Here is a 26,420-nt window from a genome sequence, read left to right on the forward strand (position 1 = left end):
CATAAATTTCTCGCCCTTTTTGCTCGGAAAAATTAACAGATATATGTTGTACATTCAACAACCAGTTGTTGCTTTAACTAGCTTTAAAATAAAATTTAGTAGGTTGCAAATCTGCACTGTCTACTTTGAGGACATAAAAAAAACATAACAGCCACATTGATTAACATTTTCGCATAAAAATGAAAGCATCAAATAAGTCTTACATATCTGTTTATTATGTATGCATGTATATAATCGTTTATTAACACACCGGATATGACCCCAAATCATAATATTAAGAAACGGATGTGAATATGAAATATAATAATATGGACAGAAGTGCCACAGAACATCTGCTAGAAAATCGACCGAACAGTTGTTTGTTAGAAAAATAATGAAATAAAGATGCATACATGGATTTGGCTTACATATGTATATGGAAAGAAAATAGAACAAACAATGAAACAATTTATTCGTTCCTCCCATTTCCTTCTGTAACTTGATATATAATATGTCGGATAGTACTGAGAGCACCAGGTTTGGTGAAGAAGCTATTTTTCAATGATAATCATAATAATTTAACATATTTGATGAGACAAAGTTAACACATGAACTCAGTATAAGTTAATATGGCACCAAAAGTTCGGATAATCACTTGGCAACTTTGCTTAATAACGAATACGTATGAACTCAGAAAACTTTACAATAACGACACACACACACATATCTCAATATTTCATTCACCTCTAAAGTTTACAAATACCGAGCTTATCTAAAGTTCGACTGCACCTAAACATTCAAAATATTCAAACCAATCATTTTAAAGCAGTTTATATTGCTAGTTTAAGATGCTATGTAAAGAATATGAAAGAGTTATATAAATAAACATAACCGCGCAAGGGTCACTTAAATAAAGTATTTTGTACTATAAAGAATATTTTGCACTTAATATTTCTTCGAGGAAAAAATAACTTAATATTCATAGATCGATTATGAAGGTGTTTATTTTTAGTCCAAACACTAGAGTCGGAATAAACTTCAATAATTAATATCTCAGTATCCAAACATAACATTATTAGAAGATACTCATAATCAATATATATTTTTACTACACATTATATAAGATATATAAAAAATGGGTTTCTGTGAAACCAACCATATTTACCAGTGGTTGGCTTCATGTTTAATATTCCCTCTGCCTTCTCCCTTGTGCGGTAGGGGTGAATATAGTTTGCTAGTAGTTGTAGATTTAATGCTCCTATAAGCCCCACAAATCCAATATATTAAAATAGTAAAACTTATATAATATATGCAGTTGGAAAAGTTAATTCAAGCCCTCTCCTAAAAGAAATTAAATAAAGATCCAGTTCATGGACTATTTGGATAGAAACTTTCATATACAACTAGCAAACTATAATATAATATGTAAACATAAATGCAAGTAATAAAGTAATCACATATATATAAATCAAGAAAAAACGTTAACTTTAGCTGCAGGGAGTCCCTAATACCCTTCACGGGTGCATTTTTTATAGCATAAAAGAGTATAAAAAGACCTTTATCTTGGTTTTGATCAATCAGTTTGTATGTTAGCTTTATGCTATAATGGTTCGATCTGAACTATTTACTCTAAGGATGTAGCCCTGTTTTAAACAATAATTTGTTCCAAATTTCGCGAAGATATCCTAACTAAAAAGCTGTCCATGCAAGGATTTAATTTGGATCGATAATTTTGTATTCCCTTTACTATACCCTAAAGTGGTTCATTATAGGCGGTTCTGAGACATGCTAAGCTCCTTGAGGAGAGAAGGACGTGTGCAAAATTTCAAGTATTTCTAAAAGGAGAGACTAAATCGCGTATATGTATACAGACGGACATGGCTAAATCGGCTCAGCTCGTCACGCTGATCATTTGTATAGTTATATATTTTGTAGGGCCTCCGACGTTTTCTTCTGGTCGTGGCAAACTTAACATACCCTGTTCAGGGTATAAAAATTGATATCGTACATTTATAATATTCAATGCTTATATATTAGCGAAAAAGAAAATCGCATGGGAGAAAAAGCAATTAAATATGTCAAATAGCAATCAAAGTTGGGCAACTCTGCTGGTAAATCGTAACAATTTGGAATCGTTTATATTTATTTTCGAATTTGTGTTGTAGCTTTTTTTTGCTATTTGATATAACGAAAATTAATGATGAAAAAGTTTGACCACTGTTGTGACATGAAAAATGTTTGCGCGAACATTGCTTCCCAATCTTCCAGGCCAGCAGATCATTAACGCTCCCTCGCCGCATTTACAAGCTGGCGCACATGATCTATATATGCATGTGAGTACTTATATATCATATATGTATACACACACATGTATAGAAATATAATATGTTTATTACTTACACCCAAATATCACAATATGTTTCTACGAATATGAACATGCACCATATTAATGTCTATATTAAAACATGTTGAGCATATGGATTTGAAATGATTTATGATTTTCTTACCACAGCCAAAGACTTGAGCTTTGCGCATGTATTGGCGCTTATGCAGTAGTGTTTAAGGTTTCGTTCAGGATTTTCAGGATTTGTAAGAACAACAAACCTGTTATACAGGGTAGCGCGCAAATCGTGCTACAAAAACAAACCGTAATAACTTTTTTCCTGTGTGAGTAATTGGATTATTTTTTTTTATTTGGCAGGTTATTATTTAAATTTTTTGAAAATGAATGATTCAGATACCGAAAAGAAGGTTTGGACTGTACAGCTGTATAATGCTTTGCATAGATGGACCATTATGAGGTTGGTAAAGATGTTTGCCACTTCTGGAAGTATCGCAAAAAAACCATACCATCGAGAACCTTATTTTTCGTGTTCAAGAAACAATCGCGACTCGCAACTTATCGGAGTTAGCAGACGGTCATTACAACGGCTAATTCATGATGTCTTAAACCTGTTTACGTGCAAAGTTCAAATAACAAGCCGGTTAAACCCTCTAGACTTGCCTATTCGCCTGGAATTTTGCTAAGTGATTGCCGAAGAAGGCAACAACTTGTTAAATTGAATGTTTATTTAGATGTAAACGGAATTGCAAAATTGTCGTACATGGAGTGAATGAAATCCAGAAATATCTGTGGGGCGCGCACTTACTTCAAGGTGTATTATCGAGCCATAATTCTTTGAAGAAAATGGTGTAATAGTAACTGTCACTGTCAAAGACGTATCCCTTTCAATAGCGCTTGGCTCTAGCTAGATTAAGCAACTGCACACACACATAGCCAGACCAGTTAATGCGGAGCTCAAGAAACTCCATTTTCCGTTGACCCCAAGGTCATCTGACCTGACTGCACTAGCCTTTTTTTATGGAGTTATATCAAGCAAGAGACGTACAATACAAAACCCAGAAATCTGACCTAAATCGATAATTAAGGCAATCCCGACTTCAATCCTTCAGGCGTCAATGAATAATTTTCTAATTAGGTGTCGTCGTTTTCACACTTTAAGGATTTTTGTTAAGAAGTTACACTTAAACAACCATAAAAACCCTAAAAAGTTAAAATTGGGTTTGGAAACTTTAGTACCTAATAGTTTTCATGAAGCTTGAAATAAGATTGCGTTTGTTTTGGTGCTAGAACTTAAGATTTTATTCACATTTAGACTCTGGGACAAAATCTCATTCCGTTTTTAATTGTACCATATACAACTGGATCTATAAAAACGTAAACAGAAATATTCCATACTTTTTGAATAAACAAAATACGCCTATCATCAAAGACTGTAGAGCAATATTTCTTAATTTTTTCTTAATTTTTTGGTATAAGGTGGTCTTGTTTCAGTCTAAGCGACCAGATTAAAGGGAATGCAGAAATTGTTTTCTAAAAAGAAACTTTGGTTATCCGAAAGCCATATCGCCTATAATACTTGTTTAAATATTTCATTCCACTTCCACTGATTGTCATAGGAAAAAAAGTCATACATGGTTGCCTATCAGGAAGTACATATGTAAAGGGTGATACACTTCGAGGTTCTTTACAAGAAAAAATACAGAAACTTCAAATCTAATGGGGAATGTTTATTATCATTCGAAGAACATTCTTTGGCATTTATTTTTTGCTGATTATTTGTTTCAACTATTGGCTGCGACTACGTCTCAGATGGTCCATCTTTTGAGTCCAATTCTCGATGACTTAATTTCAGGCATCAAATAGTCGGTTATCATGACGCGATAACGGTCGCCATTGACGGTTACATTCTAGCCGGCATCATTTTTGAAGAAATATGCACCGATGATTTCACCGGCCCACAAACCACACACAACCGTTGGCATCTCTTGAATCTCTTTAGGTTGATCTTCGTACCGAATGCGTCAATTTTGCTTGTTTACATACCCATTGAGTCAGAAATGCGCCTAATCGTTGAACAAAATTTGGCTCGAAAACGTCGGATCTTCTTGAAAGATCCCATAGAGCGAGGTCGAGAGGCTTCAGTTCTTGCACAAGCTGTATTTTGTACGCTTCAATTAAGATCTCGACGTACTCGTAAAAAGCGCCAGGCCGTTCCATACGCTCAGTAGGCCGATTATGTTCACCATAAGTTGAGCGAAGCGCGCAAAACACATTATTTACAGAACGTGAATTTTCGTAATAAACTATTAAAAAAGTATCTCTACTTCTTATACACGAATGGATTAAAAACATATCAATATTTCTATGCTCGTGGTATTATTGATTATGGCACTTTGAGGCCATTCAGATTACTGGCTAAACTCTATTTCTTTACTGGATTTTCCAAATCGGCTTAAAATTTAATGGAATTGAAAGGAGTTAAATATATTCACACATTTGCTATCACTGTGGTTGCTATTATCATTATCAATATTACCCATGTTTTTGATAATGCTTATTTTTATACGCCATTTTTGGTTGGTTGTCGGGTTTAGGCAAACTGCTGTGTGTGTTGTGATTACGTAAGGAAGTTTATTGATTTTAAGCCCTGCAACAATACCTTTTGTTTATAACATGTAGGACAATTTGATATAATGAAAGTGGCTTGTTAACAGTTATGTCAAATATAAATAAAGTAGGGTTATGTTTGTAACATTACAAGTATATATCTGCATCACAAAGTAAAGTCCTTGCTTAAGTTTCTAATACAGCTCAGCTTGCCACAACAAATGTTGCTCATAATTTTGTGTTATTTAATCAGCAAATTATGGCCTCTGAATATGCATTTAATCAAAACAAAAGTCACCTTAGTATTGAGGTGGCTAAATTTTACACCATTTTGTACCACACCCATCTATATATATCTATCTATAGAGACAAATTTATAAAAATTTCCTATATATTCGTAGCCGCTACTCCCATTTTTATATTCTCGCAACATGTTGCTACAGAGTATAATAGTTTTGTTCACCTAATGGATGTTTGTATCACCAAAAACTAATCGAGATAGTTATGGAGCTATATATATATATAAATAATCATTTTTACGCGACGATCTGAAATACGGGTGACTCTCTGTTCGTCTATCTGTCCGTGCAAGCGATAAGATGAGCACAAATTGAGATATCTTGATGAAAGTTGTTACGTATGTTTCTTGGCGATCAAGAGAGGTTGGTATTGCAGATGGGTGTCATCGGAAAAGTGTCGTCACTAAGCACTAAACTAACTGAAATGCAAAATTGCAAGTTGGCACAAGATATTGCAGTACACAGGACAGGACCCTTGCGACACTCTAGTATACCTGAGCAATGGAATTTCATGACTTGTATTTGCATTAATAATTTTTTTTTCAAGTCATTAGATGTTTTAAATGGATTTTTCTGGTACTAACGTACCAACATTTAGTTGAAACGGTTTAAAGTTTTGACTTTTCTTCATTTAGTTTCGGGGCTTTTCACGCCGTGAAGGGTATTAAATATCATGTTTTTGGAGTAGTTCGTGATATTGGTTTTTTCCTGATACTTTTTCCTTTCTTGTATAGTTGCATGCATTTCGCAGCCCATGTTTCATTTTTGTACTCTCGCAACTTGTTGCTACAGAGTATAATAGTTTTGTGCACCTAACGGTTGTTTGTATCACCTAAAACTAATCAAATTAGATATAGAGTTATATATATATAGATGATCAGGATGAAGAGACGAGTAGAAATCTGGGTGACTGTCCGTCCGTCCGTCCGTCCGCCCGTGCAAGCTGTAGCTTGAGTAAAAATTGAGATATCTATATGAAACTTGGTACAAAAATTTCTTGGTACCGTAAGACGGTTGGTATTGCAGATGGGCGTAATCAGACCACTGCCACGCCCACAAAACGCCATTAGTCAAAAACAAAAAATTGCCGTAACTAAGCTCCACAATAAGATACAAGACTGTCATTTGGTATAAAGGATATTATTAGAGAGGGGCATCTGCACATTAAATTTTTTTAAAGTGGGCGTAGTCCCGCCCCTAATAGGTTTAATATGCATACCTCCTAGACTGCTAAAACTATTATAACAAAATTCACTGGAAGCAAATGTTTTTAGCACCTATATAAAATGAGTGAAATCGGGTTACACCGCCAACCACTCTCCATATAACGGTACTGTTAAAAAATACTAAAAGCGCGATAAACCAAGCACTAAACAAGTCAGAGACATTAAATTTGATCTCTGGGATGGTATGAGGTGAGTTTATAGGAAACGCGTTCAAAATTAAACAAAGGGCGTGGCACCGCCCACTTTTGGGTGAAAACCCCTATCTTGGGATCCGTTTAACCGATTTCAACCAAATTCGGTATATAACACTCTTTTCATATTTCTATGTTATAGTATATATTTATATGTAATGGGCGAAATCGGACTACAACCACGCCTATTTCCCATATAAAATCATTTTAAATTCCATCTGATTTTTTCACTCTCCAGTATGCAAATGAAGCAACAATGATTATATCTGCGTAAAACTTTGCGTGAATAATACGTTTAAAGTATGCCACCTTGCCTCCAAAAACTATCTAAATTGAACCAAACCTGTTCAAGCCCCTAGGTACTGAATATGTGGACCCCAGTGCCTATAGTTGACTTTTTACCGAAAATATCGGTCAACATAGAACAAGACGGCAAGATCCACAAAGTATAGACATATATAGTACAGAGAGTATAAAATATTTGGTTACATCCGAACTTAGCCCTTCCTTACTTGTTCTTCCTATCATTTTTTAACTATAAATCTAAGACTACTATTTTATTTATTATTATTGTATCCATTAAAAGCCAAAATGTTATTGACATGTTTGAATTCGAAATTTTATTTTTAAAATAAATTTACGGTGAGTGTCCCTATTATTTCTTCCACCTCAAAACGCTGTCAACTTACACAAAATAAATTTACGCCAATATTCTAGAAATAATTGATGGTAAACAAAATAAACAGAAACTACTGTTATCAAGCATCGTTGCATAGTCACAAGTGATTCAAACCTACATGTTGGTAAAAAGTTTTTTGGGCTTTGAAATAAGCCAATGGGTTTGTCCATATGATTTTTGCCACCAGTGTATATTAATTTCAGTTAGTGCTAATGCACCATACCCGTAAATGTGCTGGGCATATTTATTCATAATAATAAACGAAGTCATGTGAGTATATAATAGTAAATGAACAGTAAATCCTAATAATGAAAATATTTCCAGCAAAAATATTTAGCAAAAAACAAAAAAATCTAAGAAAATGAACAAAAACAGCTGTGGCCGCATATAAAATTCAAATTAACCTCGTGTGGCAATTATATATATGTATATATGTATGTGCATTTGTGGATCTCATGTTTGAAAGCTTTATGTGCAGGGTCTTTCTCGAGCAATATACACGAGTGGACAATTGAATGGCTTGCCTGACAACCGGCCACATATAACCCCACTCTCAGCGTGGGGTCTCTGAAAGTTTTCGCATGCACGCTAAGCTCCACATATTTAGCTTTGCCACGCGCATCGCACACGGCAGCACTTGGCACATTTTTCGACGCGTCACGCTGTCACGCTGAATTATTTAAATTTTTACGAGCATGTTGTATTTTTTTCGTATTTTTATTTGTTTTTTAGATATTTGTATATTGCTAGCGCCGAGCTTTACTTTTTACTACGATTAACAGTCAACACGACCTGATTACGTGCGTGAGTACCCTTAAACGCGCCTCTGCTTTAAAGTGTCACAGAGGTTTACGAAATATGTACGTAAAAAACAAACAAAGTGGGGCGCATTGATATTCACACAGTTCTAATTCAATTTAATAAAATATTCACCGCAACAATTTTGGAAAATGATTAAATGTGGGCAGTATAGTCCGACGAAATGATGAGCAATCAAGGAATAATTAAAATGTCCACCAGAACAATGCCACAAAATATGAGATTTTCAAGCAATTAAGAGAACGCTCGTACGACTAAGAACTACTTGTGCGTACTTACGAACTCATATACACTTAGCACGCACTTGCTAGTGTAATGATTCATTTGACATTCAAAACTATGAAAATACACTCTAGAGGAATTTGACGCCTTGTTTAAAGTATACTTGTACTTTAAGATCTTGGACGATAGTTTTAGTTGCCTAAACTTTACGCGAGCTTAAATTGCTTGCATCTAATGTATGTAAATAGAGATTAAAGTTCTGCAAGATATAAACAAATGATAAGTGTCAATCTGTGGTCCTATGAAATTAACATGAAATATGCAGTTTTATCCTACTAATTTCTTTATGTTGTATCCATCTAATATTTAAAAGTTTTGTGTCACAGTGTTTGTTGCCATACTAATCCGAAACAGCTGGACCGATTTTGATGAAATTTGGGAGTACATCTGAGAACCGGACAACATTATTTTTCATACCCTTTAATATTAATGGTGGTCCACCCCAAATATTATTATTTTTTTTTTTTTAACACAATTTTTGTTGTTCTTTTTGCATGATTCAGCATTAAAAAATACAAACAATTCTAAATTTTCACCCTTATACAATCAACCCCTTATTTTTAATCGTGATTTTTATATTAAACTGTTCCATCCACAGATTCGCAAGTTGGCAATCGAATACAATAATTGTAGTCTACTATAACTTTCATGTAAAATTCTATGAACCAATCAATTATGCGCGCCAAGTTTCTCCAGCTATCATTTCTCAACCAGCAAACATCACGGAGTAGGGATGAAATAAAATCGGCTTCCATTTCTCTCTTATTTATGTACATCTCGATCGTAGCAGTGCATTTTAATTTTTCAGTACAACTCTCAGGTTAATTTTGTCATCATTGTGAATTAAACATTATTTCTTTGTCCATCTCGAAAACGGCCTTTTTGGTTGGGGTAACCGAACACGGGGTTTTCGTATATATTTTAATTAAAAGTTGGAAGTATGTCATTGCTTATTTACAATCACAGACAAAGATACATTATTATTAGAAAGAGATTCTTTCAAAACTTCATTAAGGTTTCTTACATATTCACTGATAGATCTGTTAGTCAATCGGAAGTTCGAAAGCATTTATATTAGGTATTTGGGGTCTTTTAATTTTACCCATGGCACAAGAGCATGCTGCTTTCACCAAAATGTTCTCCCGAATTTCAATATTAGAACTCATAGAGTGACCGATTTTTCGGTAAAAAATCAGCCATACGCACTGGTGTCCACATAATTGGTGTCTGAGTCCTTGAAAAGTTATGGTCCGATTTCGACAATTTTTGGGCGTTAGATTACACATTTGTGCAAAGTTTTACTCTAATAACTTTTTTGATGTTGGTTTTGTGTCCTGTAAAGTGAAAGAATCAGATGGAATTTAAAAACTGTTATATGAGAAGTAGGCGTGGTTGTCAACCGATTGCGCCCATTTCCATGGTGTGTAATACACCAAATTTGGTTGATATTAATTAAGTAGTTCCTGAGAAATAATAATAGTGGGTGGTGCTACGCCCATTATTTCATTGTTGTACTGGCTCCCATTAAGCGCTTCTCTGCCATCCTGGCAGTGAAATTTATTGCTTTTGGCTATTTTATTCCGTGTGTTATCGCACTAGTAATTTTTAACATAACAGTTGTATGTGGCGTGGATGTGGTTATAATCGTGTACTGGTTTAAGTTAGCGCTTGCACGGACAGACAGTCACCGTTTTATGTGATTCAAACAACCGTTAGGGGAACAAAACTATTATACTCTATGCAATACGTTGCGAGAGTATAAAAATGGACATCAGTTGCTTTATTCAAATCAAATAATTTGGGTCGTGTATATATAGCCAATCCGAGGCAGACTAAATGGTTCTATCTGCGTCTGTTGTTGGTTAATGTCACCCGACCATTGTCATTTTAAGATGTACTTGAAAATGAACAACACTGTCAGACGTTTAAGGATGCGTGCTTTGCACTAGGCTTGCTATATTATAAAAGAAGACAATAATTTTTACAGTGTGTCTGCTGATCCAGCATTAAACTGCATAGGAACACATATTTATCTATTATTTGCTTTAATACTGACGACATGTTTCCCGGCCCGATCACGAATGTTATGGGATAATCATAAAGATTCGATGCCTGATTATATATTATATCGGCATCGTACAATCTAACGATATATTTAGTGATGCAGTATACAATGATTGAGGATCATTGCATTGTGATTGCGAATTTACCAATAAATTATTTCGGTATGAGTTCACCAAATCCAAGTGCATCTGATATAAATCGTGAAACGATAAAACATTTGTTGCCAGGGACCATGACTTTGCAAAGGCACAGTATTAGTTATTAAAAAATTAAAGAAAAACCTTAACGAAGCAACCATTTTGAATGACAAGTTTCGAGGAGAAATTGTATGCTGGGCAACGGGCAAATTATGTGGCATGTTCTTGCGTGAGCAAACCATATTGTTTGTTTATAGGCATTTGCTAAAGACGGACTGACCAAAAATATTGTACACTCTATTGCGTTGAGAGATTTATATTTGCTTACTTTTAATTGAAATAATAAGTAGTAGAAGCATGATGATATGGTACGTAGCTATTAATGGTAATAAATAACACGGAGTTCATATACGGAATCATCAGCCGCGGCAATACGTAATTTGGATAGCAGCCAATGAGGCATACATATGTACTAAGTATATATAGCGTACAAAAATTTAAGAAAATTATGTAAAATGAAATGACCGAAAAATATCCGAATAAAGTAACGAAATAGGCAACATCAAAAGTGAAGTTGTCGATAAATACCATGGTAATTGCAACTACCGAATTTGGTCGAAATTGGTCTATTAGTTCCGATATATATGATTTCACTTAAAGGTGGGCAGTGCCACGCCCGTTCCTTGATTTTGACCCGACTCCTATAAATCCCTGTTGTACCATCCTGATTTAAAAATTTAATGCCTCTGACTGCATTTAATTATTGATTTAATGCACTTTTAGTAGTTTTTTACAAAACCGTTATATGGGAAGTGGGCGGGGTTATAATCCGATTTCATCTATTTCCACACTTACGTAGGATGTTTCGAAAAGACGTGTTTTGTGCAAATTTGAGTGATATAACTTGAATGGGCCCTTCGTTAATGCATTCCTTGTACCAAATTACAGTTTTTGTATCCTATTTTGTGCCTTATTGATGGCAATTTATAAGTTTTTGATTAATGGCGTTTAGTGGGCGTGGCAATTTTCCGATTACCCTCATTTCCGATTACCCAACTCTTTATGTGATCAGGGAACATGTGTACCAAGTTTCATCAAGATGGATAAATTTTTACTCAAATTACAGTTTACACGAACGGACATACAGACAGTCACCCGGATTTCAACTCGTCTTATTATTCTGAATCGGGAACATCTTGCAACAGTATAAAAATAACAAGATCAATAGAGGAACGAAAAAAGTTTACGACGCTGTGGTGTGTGTGTTATTTCGATCATGGTTTAAAAAATGTTTTCACGATCAGTTGCCTTTTTTAAGCCTTGGCGAATAAAACTTATGGTTACTACTGTAAATCTCCCATCCTGTTTCGTTTTCATTATTCTTGCTGTTTCCATCTATTACTTTGAGAATTTCATTATCATTAAGGATAGAATTTTCAAAAAATTCGTTGACATCTTTAATGTAGAAATCGTCGCTAGCAAGTTGAAAAATATTCGCGCATGCACTTAAGTCCTCCTTCCTTATGTAATAAGACTAAGCGATTCGCTGAACTAGTGGCTGAATTGTAAAGGTCGTATTTGGTGGAAATAATATAGTCTGAATATTTTCATGTATTATTGATTACAAATGACCAGGTTTTTAACAGAACTATTATGTGATGAGTGGGCGGTGTTTTAATCTGAAGTGACCCATTTTTACAGGGCGAGTAGGGATGCCAAACAAAGTTGCCCTAAGCGAATTGTGTTATTATAGCTAAAACGGTTTGGGATAACTTATTAGAGGGCGGGCCACATCCACATTTTATAAATATTTTCAACCATAGATGCCCTTTGCAAATGCAATTCGTTTGGACTAAATATCAGCCTTGTACGAGTATCTTATTAACAATGTTCCGATTCCGCCCATCTGCAATATCAACCCTCTTTTGGTGTCAAGAAACCTGTGTAAGAAGTTTCATCAAGATATCTTCATTTTCTCTGGCACAGACAGACAGACAGTCGAAAGTCAAACCGTCTAGGCATCCTGATCATGTGTATATCTACAACTCCATATCTATCTTGATTAGTCTCAGGTGATACAAACAACCGTTAGGTGAACAAAACTATTCTACTCTGTAGAAACATGTTACAAGAGTATAAAAATTTAATTTGGCACAGCAAATAGAAGTAAGAAGAGGCATCTGTGGTTTGAAAAATTTTAAAAAGTGGGCATGACTTTCCCAAATTAGTTTAGTGTGACTATCCCAGAAACTATTAAAATTATATCAATCAAATATTCTCAGGGGAATTTAATTTCAAATTCTTTATTATACAGACGGCCTCATAGAAGCCGGTGTCAAAATTGGAAAAATCATTTGACTCAGATATAATCTGGAGCCCTTTCAAGCCAATTTGGTGTATTACACAACTCCGACATTAAGCAATATATCATATATAACCATTTTAAATGTAATCTGATTCTTTCACCGTACAGCAAAAAAATTACGAATGACGGTATCAAAATGAAACTCAACACAAATAATGGTATTTTAGTTTGAACCCCGAAACCCCAGTGTCGATGCTCCCCTAGCTCCCATATACTCGTATGTACCTAATAAAACGATTTTTGAACTTTCGGTTGACTTTATACCACTTATAGCGGCCAATATGTGCGTTATCTTTAAGAAATTCAGAGTAAATATCTTCCTGATAACAGTGTATCGTTGTACCAAACAAGGATAAAATCTGGTGAATACTTCCACTAGTTTCTACTTGGCTTAACATATATAGTAGAGAGGTTGACTTTATACCTTATATATTGGTCAGATATATTACATCTTAATGAATGTCAGAGATAATATTTTAGGGTAATGGTATGACCTTATATGAAAATCAATAATAAAATCATGTCAATAATTTCAAACTCCACCTGAATTAAAACTGTTTATCTGGGTCAATATGTGTGATATTTTATTGAAGTGGACCAGTTTTCTTATTTCTAATTTAGTCATTTTCATTCTTTGGTACTGGATGCAGAAACTTTTCACGTTTAATCCGATACCTACTGGTGATAATAAAGTGAAAGAGGTTCCTTTCTCTACCTAGGAAAGAAGAAAAAGGATAGGACTATTAATTTGAATACTGACTTTTCAACTTTTTAAAACCGTTCGTTGGCCAATTCTCTAATTGCTTTCAGCTGCGTGTCTCACGTCGGATGCATCAACTGTCTTCGTGTTAAAAATATTCCATTTTATTATCATACAAATATGAGCTGAGCATGGTCTCATTCGGTGTGGAATGACGTAAATAAGCTAATACGTCTACCGTATGAATCTGTCACTCTTATTTGGAAATATATATTTGACATTATAATTAAAAAAATATATATATTTATGATATGAGATTGAAAAGCATTCTTCTAGTGTTTCGTTTTTTTAGCAGTTCTCTTGAAATCTAGTTATTGGAGAAATCTTAAAGCATGTCTTGAAGAGCGTTCTCAATAATTTTACTGTCAGAAGTAAATTTTCCCTCATGAGAACCGAACAAGCTGGCGGCAAAAAAATGTTTCTTCCATTCGGTAAATAATTGGGAAACCCAAACTTGCACAGTGTTAATGTAACTATAAATACCTATGTTGCTAATAACAACGCTAAGCTCAAGAAAATATCACGTATATTGATCGTTATGTAAGTCGTCGTAAATCGTCTTAATTTTAACCATTCTTGCATCACGAATGTTACAAGTCAGCAGCTTTAGTTGTAATTTTTTTTAATGCAATATATGACGTGATCGTAATACGATTTTACTTATTTTAAAATACTGCAAAAAGGACAAATAAATGATACTAGAATTTAATGATATTTCATCCAATCATTCTCAAGTTATTGGTCTAAAAGTGCTTTTGATAAAATATTGTTTCATGGTGAGAAAAATATCTAGCACAGATCCAATAGAATAAAGGCTGATTTACATATAACTTTTGCTTCGCTTTGCGTTAGACATTTTAATACTACTACTTTACTTTTGTATGAGTACGCTTGCATCGAAGAGAAACGCAGAAAGGCGAAGAAAAAAGTTGGGAAACTCTCACCTTTTTACGCTTTGACAAGCAACAGTCGCAATTTTTATTACACTGAAAGACAAAACGTTAATTCGTTCTCATCATACTGTTGCTTTCTTCGCTTCATTGTTAAAGCAAGGATTGTCAAGCAAAGCGAATATCCTATTATTTTAACGTGAAAAAAAAAATTTGGACAAGGACTTTTCATCCTAGTCCTCTCGATATACAATATATTAACATTCTTAATTGATGATGAGCTATACAACGAAATCCATTGACGGAGCAAAGGTTAAACAAAAATTAAGCAAATATGTTAACGTACCAGATATATTACAAACAAACGTCCGATTTAAAGTTAAAATCTTGACGCAAACAACACTCCACTCATGTTGCTCCTAGTTTGTAAGGCTATGGGAAAAAAAGCTTGCTATGCTCGATTAAATAATAAAACTTACTTCAATTACATGAGATTGAAACTGTAAAAACCAACAGTTTAACGATAGAAAATTGCACTAAATATTTCTCTACAAATAGCAAGAGTGGGAGGGTTAACAAGGTTCAAGCGACGAAAATATATAAACCCAGCTAAATTTCTTGAAGCAAAAATACAAAACGCTTTTATACTGCCTGTATTTGTCTGAGTAGATTTAATAGATTGTGGTGTCATATTCAAGAATTGGTTTAATATTGTTATAAAAAGTAATTTAGTCGTAAAAAGGGTCACATCATTCTCTTCAAACTTACTTCAATCAGAATAAAGCATCTGTATCGCTGTTAGCTGGTAGAAAATTTCTTCACGAGAAGCACATTACTACATTACTTAAATTTGGGAGTATTGGCTTAACCCCACATCAATGCTATTTTTATACAGCGTCTACCAATAAGGATTCCGTCACCTTTCACTTTGGTACAATGCTTGTAAATAGCAAAAGATTATTACGCAAATTCCGTTCTCGAAAAAAACGTTAATCGAAAATCATCTTCTTAAATGAGGCCCATTTCTGGCTTAATAGGTTCGACAACAAACAAAATTGTCGCTATTGGCGAGAGTCAAATCCTCTTTGGTTCAGGAAACATAATTGCACCTCCAAAAATTTACCATTTGGTACAAATTGTGGTATGGCTGCATTATCGGGCCTTATTTGAAAGATTTTTCTGTGAAATATTTCATATGCCTTAAAATCTTAAATTTTTTTTATGTGGTATAGAGCAATACATTGCTTCCTATACTTGTTCATTATTATTTTTAAAGTTGCGCTTAATTGAACATCTTCGCATAATTTGCCTTTGAAATAATCCTAACTTCCAAAGAATTAAGGCAGCTTTTGAAGTATACATACTTGGGTGGAAGTGTCAGTTCCCACTTCGAGGCTTCGATATACTCAAACTACAACTAACAACTAGCATCGAATTTAACACCCCCACAGCGAGATTGCACACAAACAACAAGCATACATCAACACCACTAAAAGTAATTAATTGCGCTATTTTAACAGGATTTAATTAAATTCACTTTCAATAAGGGCACTAAAGTGAGTTCATATTTTACACTTTTCGCGCTGGTTAACCAAATATACTTGTACAAATAACTCAACACATATTTATGTATTTACGTCTAAATGTGCTGGAAAGTAATGATAATATTGAGCGCAGTGACTATGGTGGCGAATGTATGCCCAAAGGATGCAAAGCATGCTACCAAAGTTCAAAAGAAATGTTCCGGCTTACCAGTGCCCCTCCTGCGGGTCAGGTCACACCAGACAATGTTCGCAAATGTTGTAAATGTCACATGCATACCCCGGGGTGCCACGTCGCCCGCAAAAACGAAAATAATAAAGGTGGAATGCTTCATCCTAGTTGCAACTACCCAGCTGGGACGGTTGCGCAGCGCGGTGAAGGGTAAGGCGAGAAAAAGTCTAAAACTGGCTACACAACGCCGGCTGCTGCTAGCGCCAAGCTCCGTACATCTCATCATGCCATCTGCACTGTGCCCTTGTGACATTTGTTAACATTTTAATTTTCGCGCGCTACGAGTACATTACTTTTGCACCGCTGCGTCCACTGTTGGAACACAAATCCGTCAAGCGCTAAAACATCCGCGGACAGTCAGCGATGTTGCAGACGAAAGCTGCTGCGCGCTGATGCACGGCACATGCTCATAGCACGAATAAATGTATAAAATATATAAATGGTATTTATACCATATACACATATGTATGTATATACAATAGCTGCAACACAGCTGAGACATCGGTTCGGGCACTCATTCAACAGCATCGGATTTCATTTGGTTTCTCTAGAGTTTAATTACTATAATTATATCTGGGAATGGGACCCGTAAGCGCAGTAGCATTTGCCTTGAGCAATGTTCGAACGGTTTATTGCACGATGGGGCGTTGTGTGTTGCTGCCGATGGCAAAGGTCCGCAAATGGAACTACATTGAGCCCAACTTTGATATTAATTCGTTAGTTTGTATGTATACTTTTATGATTACGTCTGCATTCATTTACAAAGGCACTTATTAAAATTGGTATCTATGTAGTAATCATTTACAGTTATAATAGTTAATAAATGATTTTGATACTGACGTACGAATAGTAAGTGTCTCGCCATCAAGTTACAGCTACATGACACTTACCTACAACATTAACTAAAAAGAACAATATTTTGCGATATAAAAGAGAGTATTTCATCTTGGTAAACCAAATAAGTAATGGTGTAGAAAGTAGAGTACTATTTTAACCATTTGGTTATTGAATCTGTTCATTACTAGCGATATAATATGATAAAAGTAATACCGATACCTTGGTTATTACTCTTTAGTAATATATAGAACTCAATACCAAATATCACAAGCTCATCAAGACCTTTTCAAATTTTATACAACAGGTACATATTATGATTCGAAACACTATCAAACCAAAATGAGAAGCGATATCGAAAATCTTAAATTACGGCTAAGGTCCTTTGGAAGTATTAAAGAGCTATATATGAATATAATATATTTTTAATGTGAGAAAAACACTGGGAGGTTTGACATTGGTGTACTCTTTTATAAACTAGCGGATCCGAAAATGAGATACTTTAACATATTATATTATGCATATAATATAGTGTATTAAACATTCGGAGGCGTCAAAGCTAACCCTAATAAAGTAATCGGTGTTTTATTTAGATGATAATTACCAACCGATTGACACCAATTATATGTATGCATTTGATTTCGTTTAGATATCGCTCTTGCAACCTATTGTGAACTCCGGATCCAAATAGAGGAAACTAGTTTTAGGTTTCTCATGACTTCTGTTTTCTTCATGCCAATGATATTGACAGTCTTAAAACTCGTCTTGGTTATTTATTTATTTATTTCTTGCAATCTCTGAGGGCAAAATCAGTTCTTAGATTACTTTATGCTAGGGTCTAGGAGAATAAATGAAGCGAGATCAGTCATATCAAGTAACAAAGGAGATCACCAAATTTTATTAAGATTACCATGCACTGACATAGTATATAAGTATATCCACATTTATTACACTCGGAAACAGTATATTTGTTTTATGAAGCTTCTTGCCCCATTTTGTTTTCAAAATATGAACATATTACATTTTTAGCCAAAAATACTACGATTTTAGAATTAAAAATATATTGCTCTTACTTAACATAAAAATAACTTTCTTCTATGTGCTTTTCTTGCATGAGTAGAAACATCAGTCTTGTTTTGAATGCTTGAGCAGTAATCATCCATCATATTTACATTCCTACGACTCTGGTATCGCTCTTCCATAGTGCGAATATGCTGATGTAAGCGTTCTCCTTGTCGACGTCTCCTTCTGGGTGTTACAAACTTCGTGGCAAATGTAATATACCCTATTCAGGGTATAAAAAATAAAATTATCTGCAACTCAACGTGAAACTATGGAAATTGGTGAATCGAACAAACAACTGGTATATATTAAATATATTGATATACTCAATTAAACAACTGGTATATAATAAATATATTGCTATATTCAATTAAATACATATTTAGGGTATTCAAAAGGTGTCATATTGTCTTATTTTTTATGATTGTCATATCAACACTGTTGTTGTTTCCCACGCAAAATTGAAAACAAAGAAAACACGGCGAGGTATGCTGTCCTATCAGATGTATCTGTTTACTTTTTTATTCTTGACGTTTAAGTGTCTAAAATAAATAAAATATATAAATTTCAGCAATTTCTTTAATAATATGGAAGGAAACCACAATATTCAGGTAAATTAAGTTGAAGAAAAGTGAACTATAAAAATATTTTGTTGTTTCTGTGGTTGCCATATAAACCAAAATGCCGCGGTTCAACATTAAGAAGCTTTAATTTTATTTTTGTCACTTTCTCATGGCATTTTTGTATTCGTAATTTTTCACTACCAGCTGATGAAGGTATGACATACTTGTAAGATATAAGACGAATCTTGTGAATTGCCTAATTATAACGAAGTTATACTACTTCAATGAGCTATACCGTATAGCAATAATACAGTGCTCTTGAGCCAAAAAAGAAGTTGATTGAAGACGCCTGTAAAGTGTGTGAGAAATCGATTTAATGCCCAGAATTTCAATAATGCCAAACGATATTTTCAATTAATATTTAAGGTATTGTAAATAATAAAGCAATATATTACATAATTGATATTTTTTTTCATTAAAATAAAACTAGTTTATTTATGTGGTTGCTTACGAAATAATGTTTTGCATAAAGTGTTGCAGGATTTTAGAAATTAGTATGTAGAACTAAGCCCTGACAGTAACTAAAACTCTCTATGTTTTATATGAGAAGTAATCTAGTGTCAATTCAAGCAATACCTTATAATCCTTTTAAATGAGCTTGCAATATACACAGAAAAATTTTTTATTTATTTAATATTTCAACTTCTATTTCATATTTTCACCAGAGGAATTAAAATTCAACTTTTAGTGTTTAATACATATGTAAATATTACAAGTTTTCAAGAACATAATGTTTGCTTTTATTTTAATAATTTATCCACTACACCTTGACGAGTGCGGATCAAATAAACTGAAGTATAAAAGAAAAGTTCAGAAGAATCGAGGACCGTTTTATTAGAGATACATACAAGTATATGTATACTTTATTTATGAGAAATACAAATGAATTCAGTCACTCTTAGTTGTATGGTTAATTCTAACAGATCTCTTAAGCACCATTTTTTTCAGCATAAGTAGACTATGACTCTTTTCTTAAAACAAGCACTAAATGTTGGTTTCCAACTCCTCAATCTGAGCTGTTTCATTAGACCATTGACTTGGAAACTATTTTAACGGAGACAAATAACATACGCTAGCTAGGCAATTGACATCTTGATTTCTAGCTCAGATTAAATTCGCCAAAAACTCTTTCAATTAATCGAGAATGAATTGGGTAGCGCTAACGATTGATAGTAACGTTGGCTTCATCTTAAGTCTTGTAAAATAATGGACTAATAATAACTTGTGCATTTGGTGCCTTTAAGTCTTGCAGAGGTGTGACTCGCTGATGTGTGCAAAGAGCTTTTAAACTTTGCCGAATAGAACGGTAGCTTTGGAAAAGAATGTTCAGGATTTTTAAAAGATGTTCCATTGTAAGCCTTCGCCTCGTAATTTGCCAAAAGACACTAAATATAAATGTCAAACTAAATTTGGTGACAGCTCGTTTGACAGCTATCTCTTTCGGAAATTCTGTAGCTCTATAGCTCTAAAGCTTTATAGCACTTTTAAATTAGTACAATACTTTCACCTACTTCTCTTGTATGCCAAACTTTGTTCTTTGATAAATTCCACAAAATTCATATGCACCGGTCAGAGCTAAATACACAGCTATGCAACTCACACACCAAAACGGTTATTTGCTTTGAACTTACGAACGTTTGTGGCCGTTATATTATATATTGGTATTAAAGTTGGTGGCGAAACTATAACCCTTAGTATTTACAAACTGTGTATGTGTGGTCGACATTTTTCACAGCGGTTAAAAAAACCACACTTACAAAACGGATTTTGTTTCAGTTTGGCTTCTCTTATCCACATATTCGCTGAAAAGCCAACAACATATTTACCCAAACACTCTTGCATTCTACTTACTTGTCTCAAATATTGTCAATTTTTTCCTCTTGCCTTATAGATTTCAATATGCAAGCTGAAGCTGCTATACCCGAGGATATTTTGGACCAACAACACATACAAGATGTCGATGCTATTGATGCGGACAGTACGCAATATGTTGGAGATGACGATGAGGATGTTGAACCCGAAGCTGATATTGTAAGTAGAGTAAGGTCGAAACCTAACACAAAAACATAAACTTTTAATGCATGCTACAAGTACCATTAAGTGAATCGAAGGAACTCGTATGTACAAACCACTGCAAAAATGCTAAAGAAGAGTAAGAAAAATCTATCTGTAACCTTTTCAAGCACCAGAATGCATGTTCTGCAAGAAATTTCTGAACCTCCCTTCCACATATTGCTTCAAGTATAATTGAATGGGTTCAAGATACCAATGTATTGGAGAAAAGTCGGACTATAACCGCAACAGCATACAACTTATTTAATGGCTATTGATATACATATATTTAAAACTCATAGAAAATGAGTTAAATCAAAAAAAAAAAATTCAAAAGAAACTAAATGGCAGTCTCAACTCAGTTCTTAATACTTGCCCATTTTATATGCGAAATCATGAATGGCTAAAAGAAAAAAGCTAGGTAAAAGAAAAATAGTGCTGATATGTTGCATAAATAACAAATAATAGAAGAATAGATTAACCACAACTGATGGAACTATATATTTCAATAGGAAATTCTATTTAATGCAAGCACGCCTTCAATTTAAACTAAAAGTATATTCCATCACCTATTTTCTAAACATAGTAAGAAATTTGGACAAAACCGGTATAAAGTTGGGCTACTCCCAAAGGAACGAATATAAACAAGTAAGGAAGTTCTAAGTTCGGGTGTAATCGAAGATTTTATACTCTCGCAACTTGCAAGGGAAACTACATCAGGTGTTGGCAAAATTTTATATTAAGGGGAGTATTGATCCGATTCAACCCATTTTTGACACAAAAACATACTATTGTCGAGAGTTTCATTTATTTACTTTATTATATGAATTTCAATTAATTATCATACATATTGAACGGTATTTTTGGTAAAAAGTCAACTATAGGTACTGGGCACCACATATTCAGTATCTAGGGGCTTGAACAGTTTTGGTTCAATTAAGACAATTTTTGGTCAGAAGGTGGCATACTTTAAACGCATTATTCACGCAAAGTTTTACCCCGATACAATCATTGTTGCTTGATTTGCATAATGGAAAGTGAAATAATCAGATGGAATTTAAAATGGTGTTATATGGGAAAAAGGCGTGATTGTAATCCGATTTTCGCCCATTTTAGATTCATTGCTATACTTGGAACATAGAAATATGAGAAGAATGTTATGGACGAATTTGGTTGAAATCGGTTAAACAGATCCCAACCTATGGGGTTTCACCAAAAAGCGGCCGGTGCCACGCCCACGGTCTAACTTTGAACGCGGTTCCTATAAAGTCATCTCATACCATCCCAGAGATAAAATTTAATGTCTCTGGCGTGTTTAGTGCTTGATTTATCGCGCTTTTAGTAGTTTTTAACAGTACCGTTATATGGGGAGTGGGCGGGGTTGTCACCCGATTGCACCCATCTTCACACTGTCGATAGAGGTGCTAAAAACATTTGTTCTCAGTGAATTTCGTTACATAGCTTAGTGGCTTAAGACATATACACATTAAACCTATTAGGGGGCGGGACTACGCCCACTTCTTAAAAGAATTTTCAACTGCAGATGACCCTCCCTAGTTTGATCCTGTATACCAAATAACAGTATTGTATCTTATTGTGGAGCTTTAATATGACAATTTATTTGTTTTTAATTTTTTTTTGTGAGCGTGGTAGTGGTCCGATTAATATTAGTAAGCAATATCAACTGTCTTACGGTATCAAGAAACATGTGTACCAAGTCTCATAAAGATATCTCAATTTTTACTCAAGTTACAGCTTGCACAGACGGACGGACGGACAGACAGTCACCCGGATTTCAACTCGTCTCTTCATCCTGATCATTTATTTATAAGTATATAATCCTATACCTAACTCGATTAGTTTTAGGTAATACAAACGACCGTTAAGTAACCAAAACTATTATACTCTGTAGCAACATGTTGCGAAAGTATAAAAATGCACCGACAAACAAATAAGGAAGGGTAAGTTCGGATATAACTGTATATTTAATACTCTCATAATTTGCAACCATCAAAGCGTGTATATATTTTCAAGTGTTGGCAAATCTTTATATTAAAAATGTTGCTTAAGACATTCATCATTCGGTGAAATTTTGATTGCCTTAAAATCATACTTGGTGTCACGTTCGAATTATCAAAATCAATCTAAATAACTCAAACAAATAAGATATAGGTACATACATATGTGACATAAACTCAACCAATGAGGATACATTTAATATGGGTATACCTATAAGAAAAAGGTCAACCAATCGGAAATCATTATACGAGGAATATGAGGTTCAGGCTAAGGTCTAGACCAATTTTCTTCATACGCAGCGCTAAACTTTCCATATCGGATATATTGAGGCTAGAAGAAGGGACTATTCAAGTATACTCGACAACATGCTTCTATGTTTTAGCTAGCAGTTATATTATTAAATATCGAACGACAAATTCACCAAAAAGTCTGCTGGAATAACGGAAATCTTTTGATGGAAGTTGGGGTAATACGCATATCGATTTCATACATTTAAATATTTTCTAAGATATTTTACATATTGACCGATATATACGGTACAAACTAAACGGATGTATGAAAATCTTTATGTTAGGTATATGAAGGATAACGGAATTACTAACCGATTTTATCAATTTTCGACGTAAGAGAACATTTTTCCTATAAATTTCATTAATTGACTGTTATTTTCCGCAAATAGTCAGATAATTAAAATTGTGATATATTGGATGTAGTAGGCGTGGCTGTAGACCGATTCTGTCCATTTTCAGAATGTAAGATATCGCTATAATGTTGTATACCAAATTTGGTTCAAATTGGATTGAATACTATCTAAATTACTTCGGTATTTATTGCGGACCTATCGGACTTTAACGCACAGAAGCGTTATACGAGGGTGGGTGTAGTTATCAAGTGACTTCAACTATTTTCATAGTGTTTTTAAAAAATTTCAGTGCACTTTCCATATTTCGATGCCTTATACAAAATTGCAGTATCTTTGTTTGTGGCTTAATTAAACCCCTTTATAGTTTTGTGGGCGTGGAAATATCCCAATTCCTTTCCAGAGGTTGACAATTACATTTTAATGAAGGGCCTTATTTCGAGATCGTTTAATTAGATTTATATTTTATTTATCACAAAAGGAGTCCGATTAAATTCTTCAATATTGATTGGTTGGATTAAAAGGGAGGCCAGACCACTTAGGCTATCATTAGGTCCATTGTGCTCCTGGATGGTAACCAAATTAAGCTTTATCCAGCAACTCAGTAGCTTTGGTAAAAAGCCTGATTTTTTTTCACCTCTTGTGTCCTGTCTCTTAAGTTAGAGCTATGGGTGCCGAAGTATATCCTTCTCATCCGGCTGAAGGCTGGGCAATCGCAAAGATGATATTCCACCTTCTTATCTTCCTTCGCGCGTGCTTTACATGTCCATTGTTTCAAAAAACCTCTAAAGGGTCTGAATTGTTTAGGCAGGTTAATCAATTATGTATCTAGTATAGCATTATTTGGGGTTTAGCTCTCCATCAGAAGGTTTATGGACTTGCTGGTTAAAACAAAAGCCAACTACACCTTCTGTTATATCAACAGTTTTGGTCTAAAAGGCTGGATTGTAGTCAATTAGTTTGAAGCTATCTTCTGCGTATGGATTTCTATTCCTATTTCACCCATTTATCCGTCGGTAAGTATGTACATATATTTCGCCTTTGGAACTGTCGATCACAGAATACACAGGTCCATACTTCTCTACTGGAGAATGAAAACGTTGTGGTAAACTCTTCATTGATTTTCTTTTCTTGATCGCATTGCTAATTTAGCTTGAGTTCATTTACAAGGTCCAGTATGATACCATGCTGACTGACCGTAAGCATTGCCTCATACTTCACTTGAATGTATTGGTATAATATCGAGGATAACCTCTAGAGTTTTTGTTTATATAGTTTTGATTGTCACTACCAAACTATCGCATCGCACCATGTGTTAGTATGGGAGAGATGACACTTGTTTAGAGCCAATAGGCGTGGTGAGTTTGTAAACCACACTTTGGGGTAATGTGTCTTCGGCAGGAGTTCCAGACTTAAAGGGCTTTGAAGGCCCTGCTCTCCATGTTTTCTCTCCAGCTACGTTTTTTAACTAGAATAACTCCGAGATATTCGGCAGAGCTCGAAAGTACAATACTCGTAGTTCTACCCTTTAAAGAGATTTAGGGAGATTGAAATGTAAAATTTTTTGAATGTACCTTCTACGTCATTAATGCGACTGGGTGAATTCTCGTTTTTCTAAGGAACTTTTAATCGTCCAAAATACCACATATAGGGCGGTATTAACGGATTTCTCTTTGAAGTACGCGTGCTGCCTACTCGGTTTTACTTTTGGCCTATGAACATTTGAAATTTCGGTTTTCATGTTCAATTGGCTACAAAATTGTATTTTCTTAAATTGAATTATAATATATGGTACATAAATGAGATTCTTGCCTCTTCCACTTTGTCTTCAGTTTAGGCATGTACTGTCCTTACACCAACTTTCCAAATCAACAAACCTACGAACCAGTAATGTATAGAAATATCAAGCTTTGATTAAATTCTATGTTTTTATATGTCGATTTCGGTTAGCTCCATACTAAAGTACACTGAAAATGTATGTAGTTATATACCAAATTGTGGTGGCCATCACGAATGTGCACTTGCAGCTAGGAGCAAACTATTGTTTAACATAAGCTTCTTAACCATGAAAAGTTTATCAAAAGAAAACAAATCGTAAAGTACTCGAAATAAAAATAAGCTTAAATAAAATACGAAAGTAAAGTGCATGAAAGAAGAGCAGTCAGTTAGAAGTCAGTTTTCGAACAGCACGGCACCAGAGTACTATAGCCGTGGTAGGTTGAAGGGCAAAAGTTGTATAACAATGTACACAAATGCGATGCGTGTTGAATGCAAGGCGAGGATGAGGAAAAATAACTATTTCTAAAGAAATTTATGAGCTCATGCCAAAAATTTAAACTATTCAATACAAAATATAAACAATGCCATGCTCTTGAGTTTAATAAAATCAAAAAAGATAAATTAAGAGATGAAAGACTTTAAGGACAACGGGAAAAGTCAAAGCATGTACAACGTATGCATATGCATATGCGAGGGTGCTCCAAAAATTATTTGGCCTACAAAGAAAACCCGAAATTTTCGGAAAAATAGTTTTAGCGCTGGCCCAGCGATTCTTCAACTTATTTAACTCGCCTAATTAACACGTTTTCTAAAGGTCTTCAAAATGGATCTCTGTTGCGACGATAACCTCCTCACGTCACAAAAAGAAGTGGTAGAGAGATTAAGAAATATGGCTTTTACTACAAAAAAATAAAAAGTAAAGTTGAAGACCGTTCTCGATGGCAACGAAAACGAACAATGAAGTCGAATTTCAATAAAAAGTGGTTTTCTTTAAAA

The 26,420-nt window shown here is 34.4% G+C and overlaps 1 protein-coding gene across 1 annotated transcript in view; it reads left to right on the forward strand.

The window, feature by feature from the left end:
* LOC106621049 (uncharacterized) overlaps positions 1-26,420 on the forward strand; it is a 105,551-nt gene that overhangs the window by 66,394 nt on the left and 12,737 nt on the right. The window contains exon 3 of the mRNA XM_036371855.2: positions 20,826-20,965. Within this exon, the coding sequence (XP_036227748.2) occupies positions 20,826-20,965 (140 nt within the window). The remainder of the gene's footprint in view (positions 1-20,825; positions 20,966-26,420) is intronic.

The sequence above is a fragment of the Bactrocera oleae genome, chromosome 5 (genome assembly GCF_042242935.1).
Source record: "Bactrocera oleae isolate idBacOlea1 chromosome 5, idBacOlea1, whole genome shotgun sequence".
NCBI classification, from domain to species: domain Eukaryota; kingdom Metazoa; phylum Arthropoda; class Insecta; order Diptera; family Tephritidae; genus Bactrocera; species Bactrocera oleae.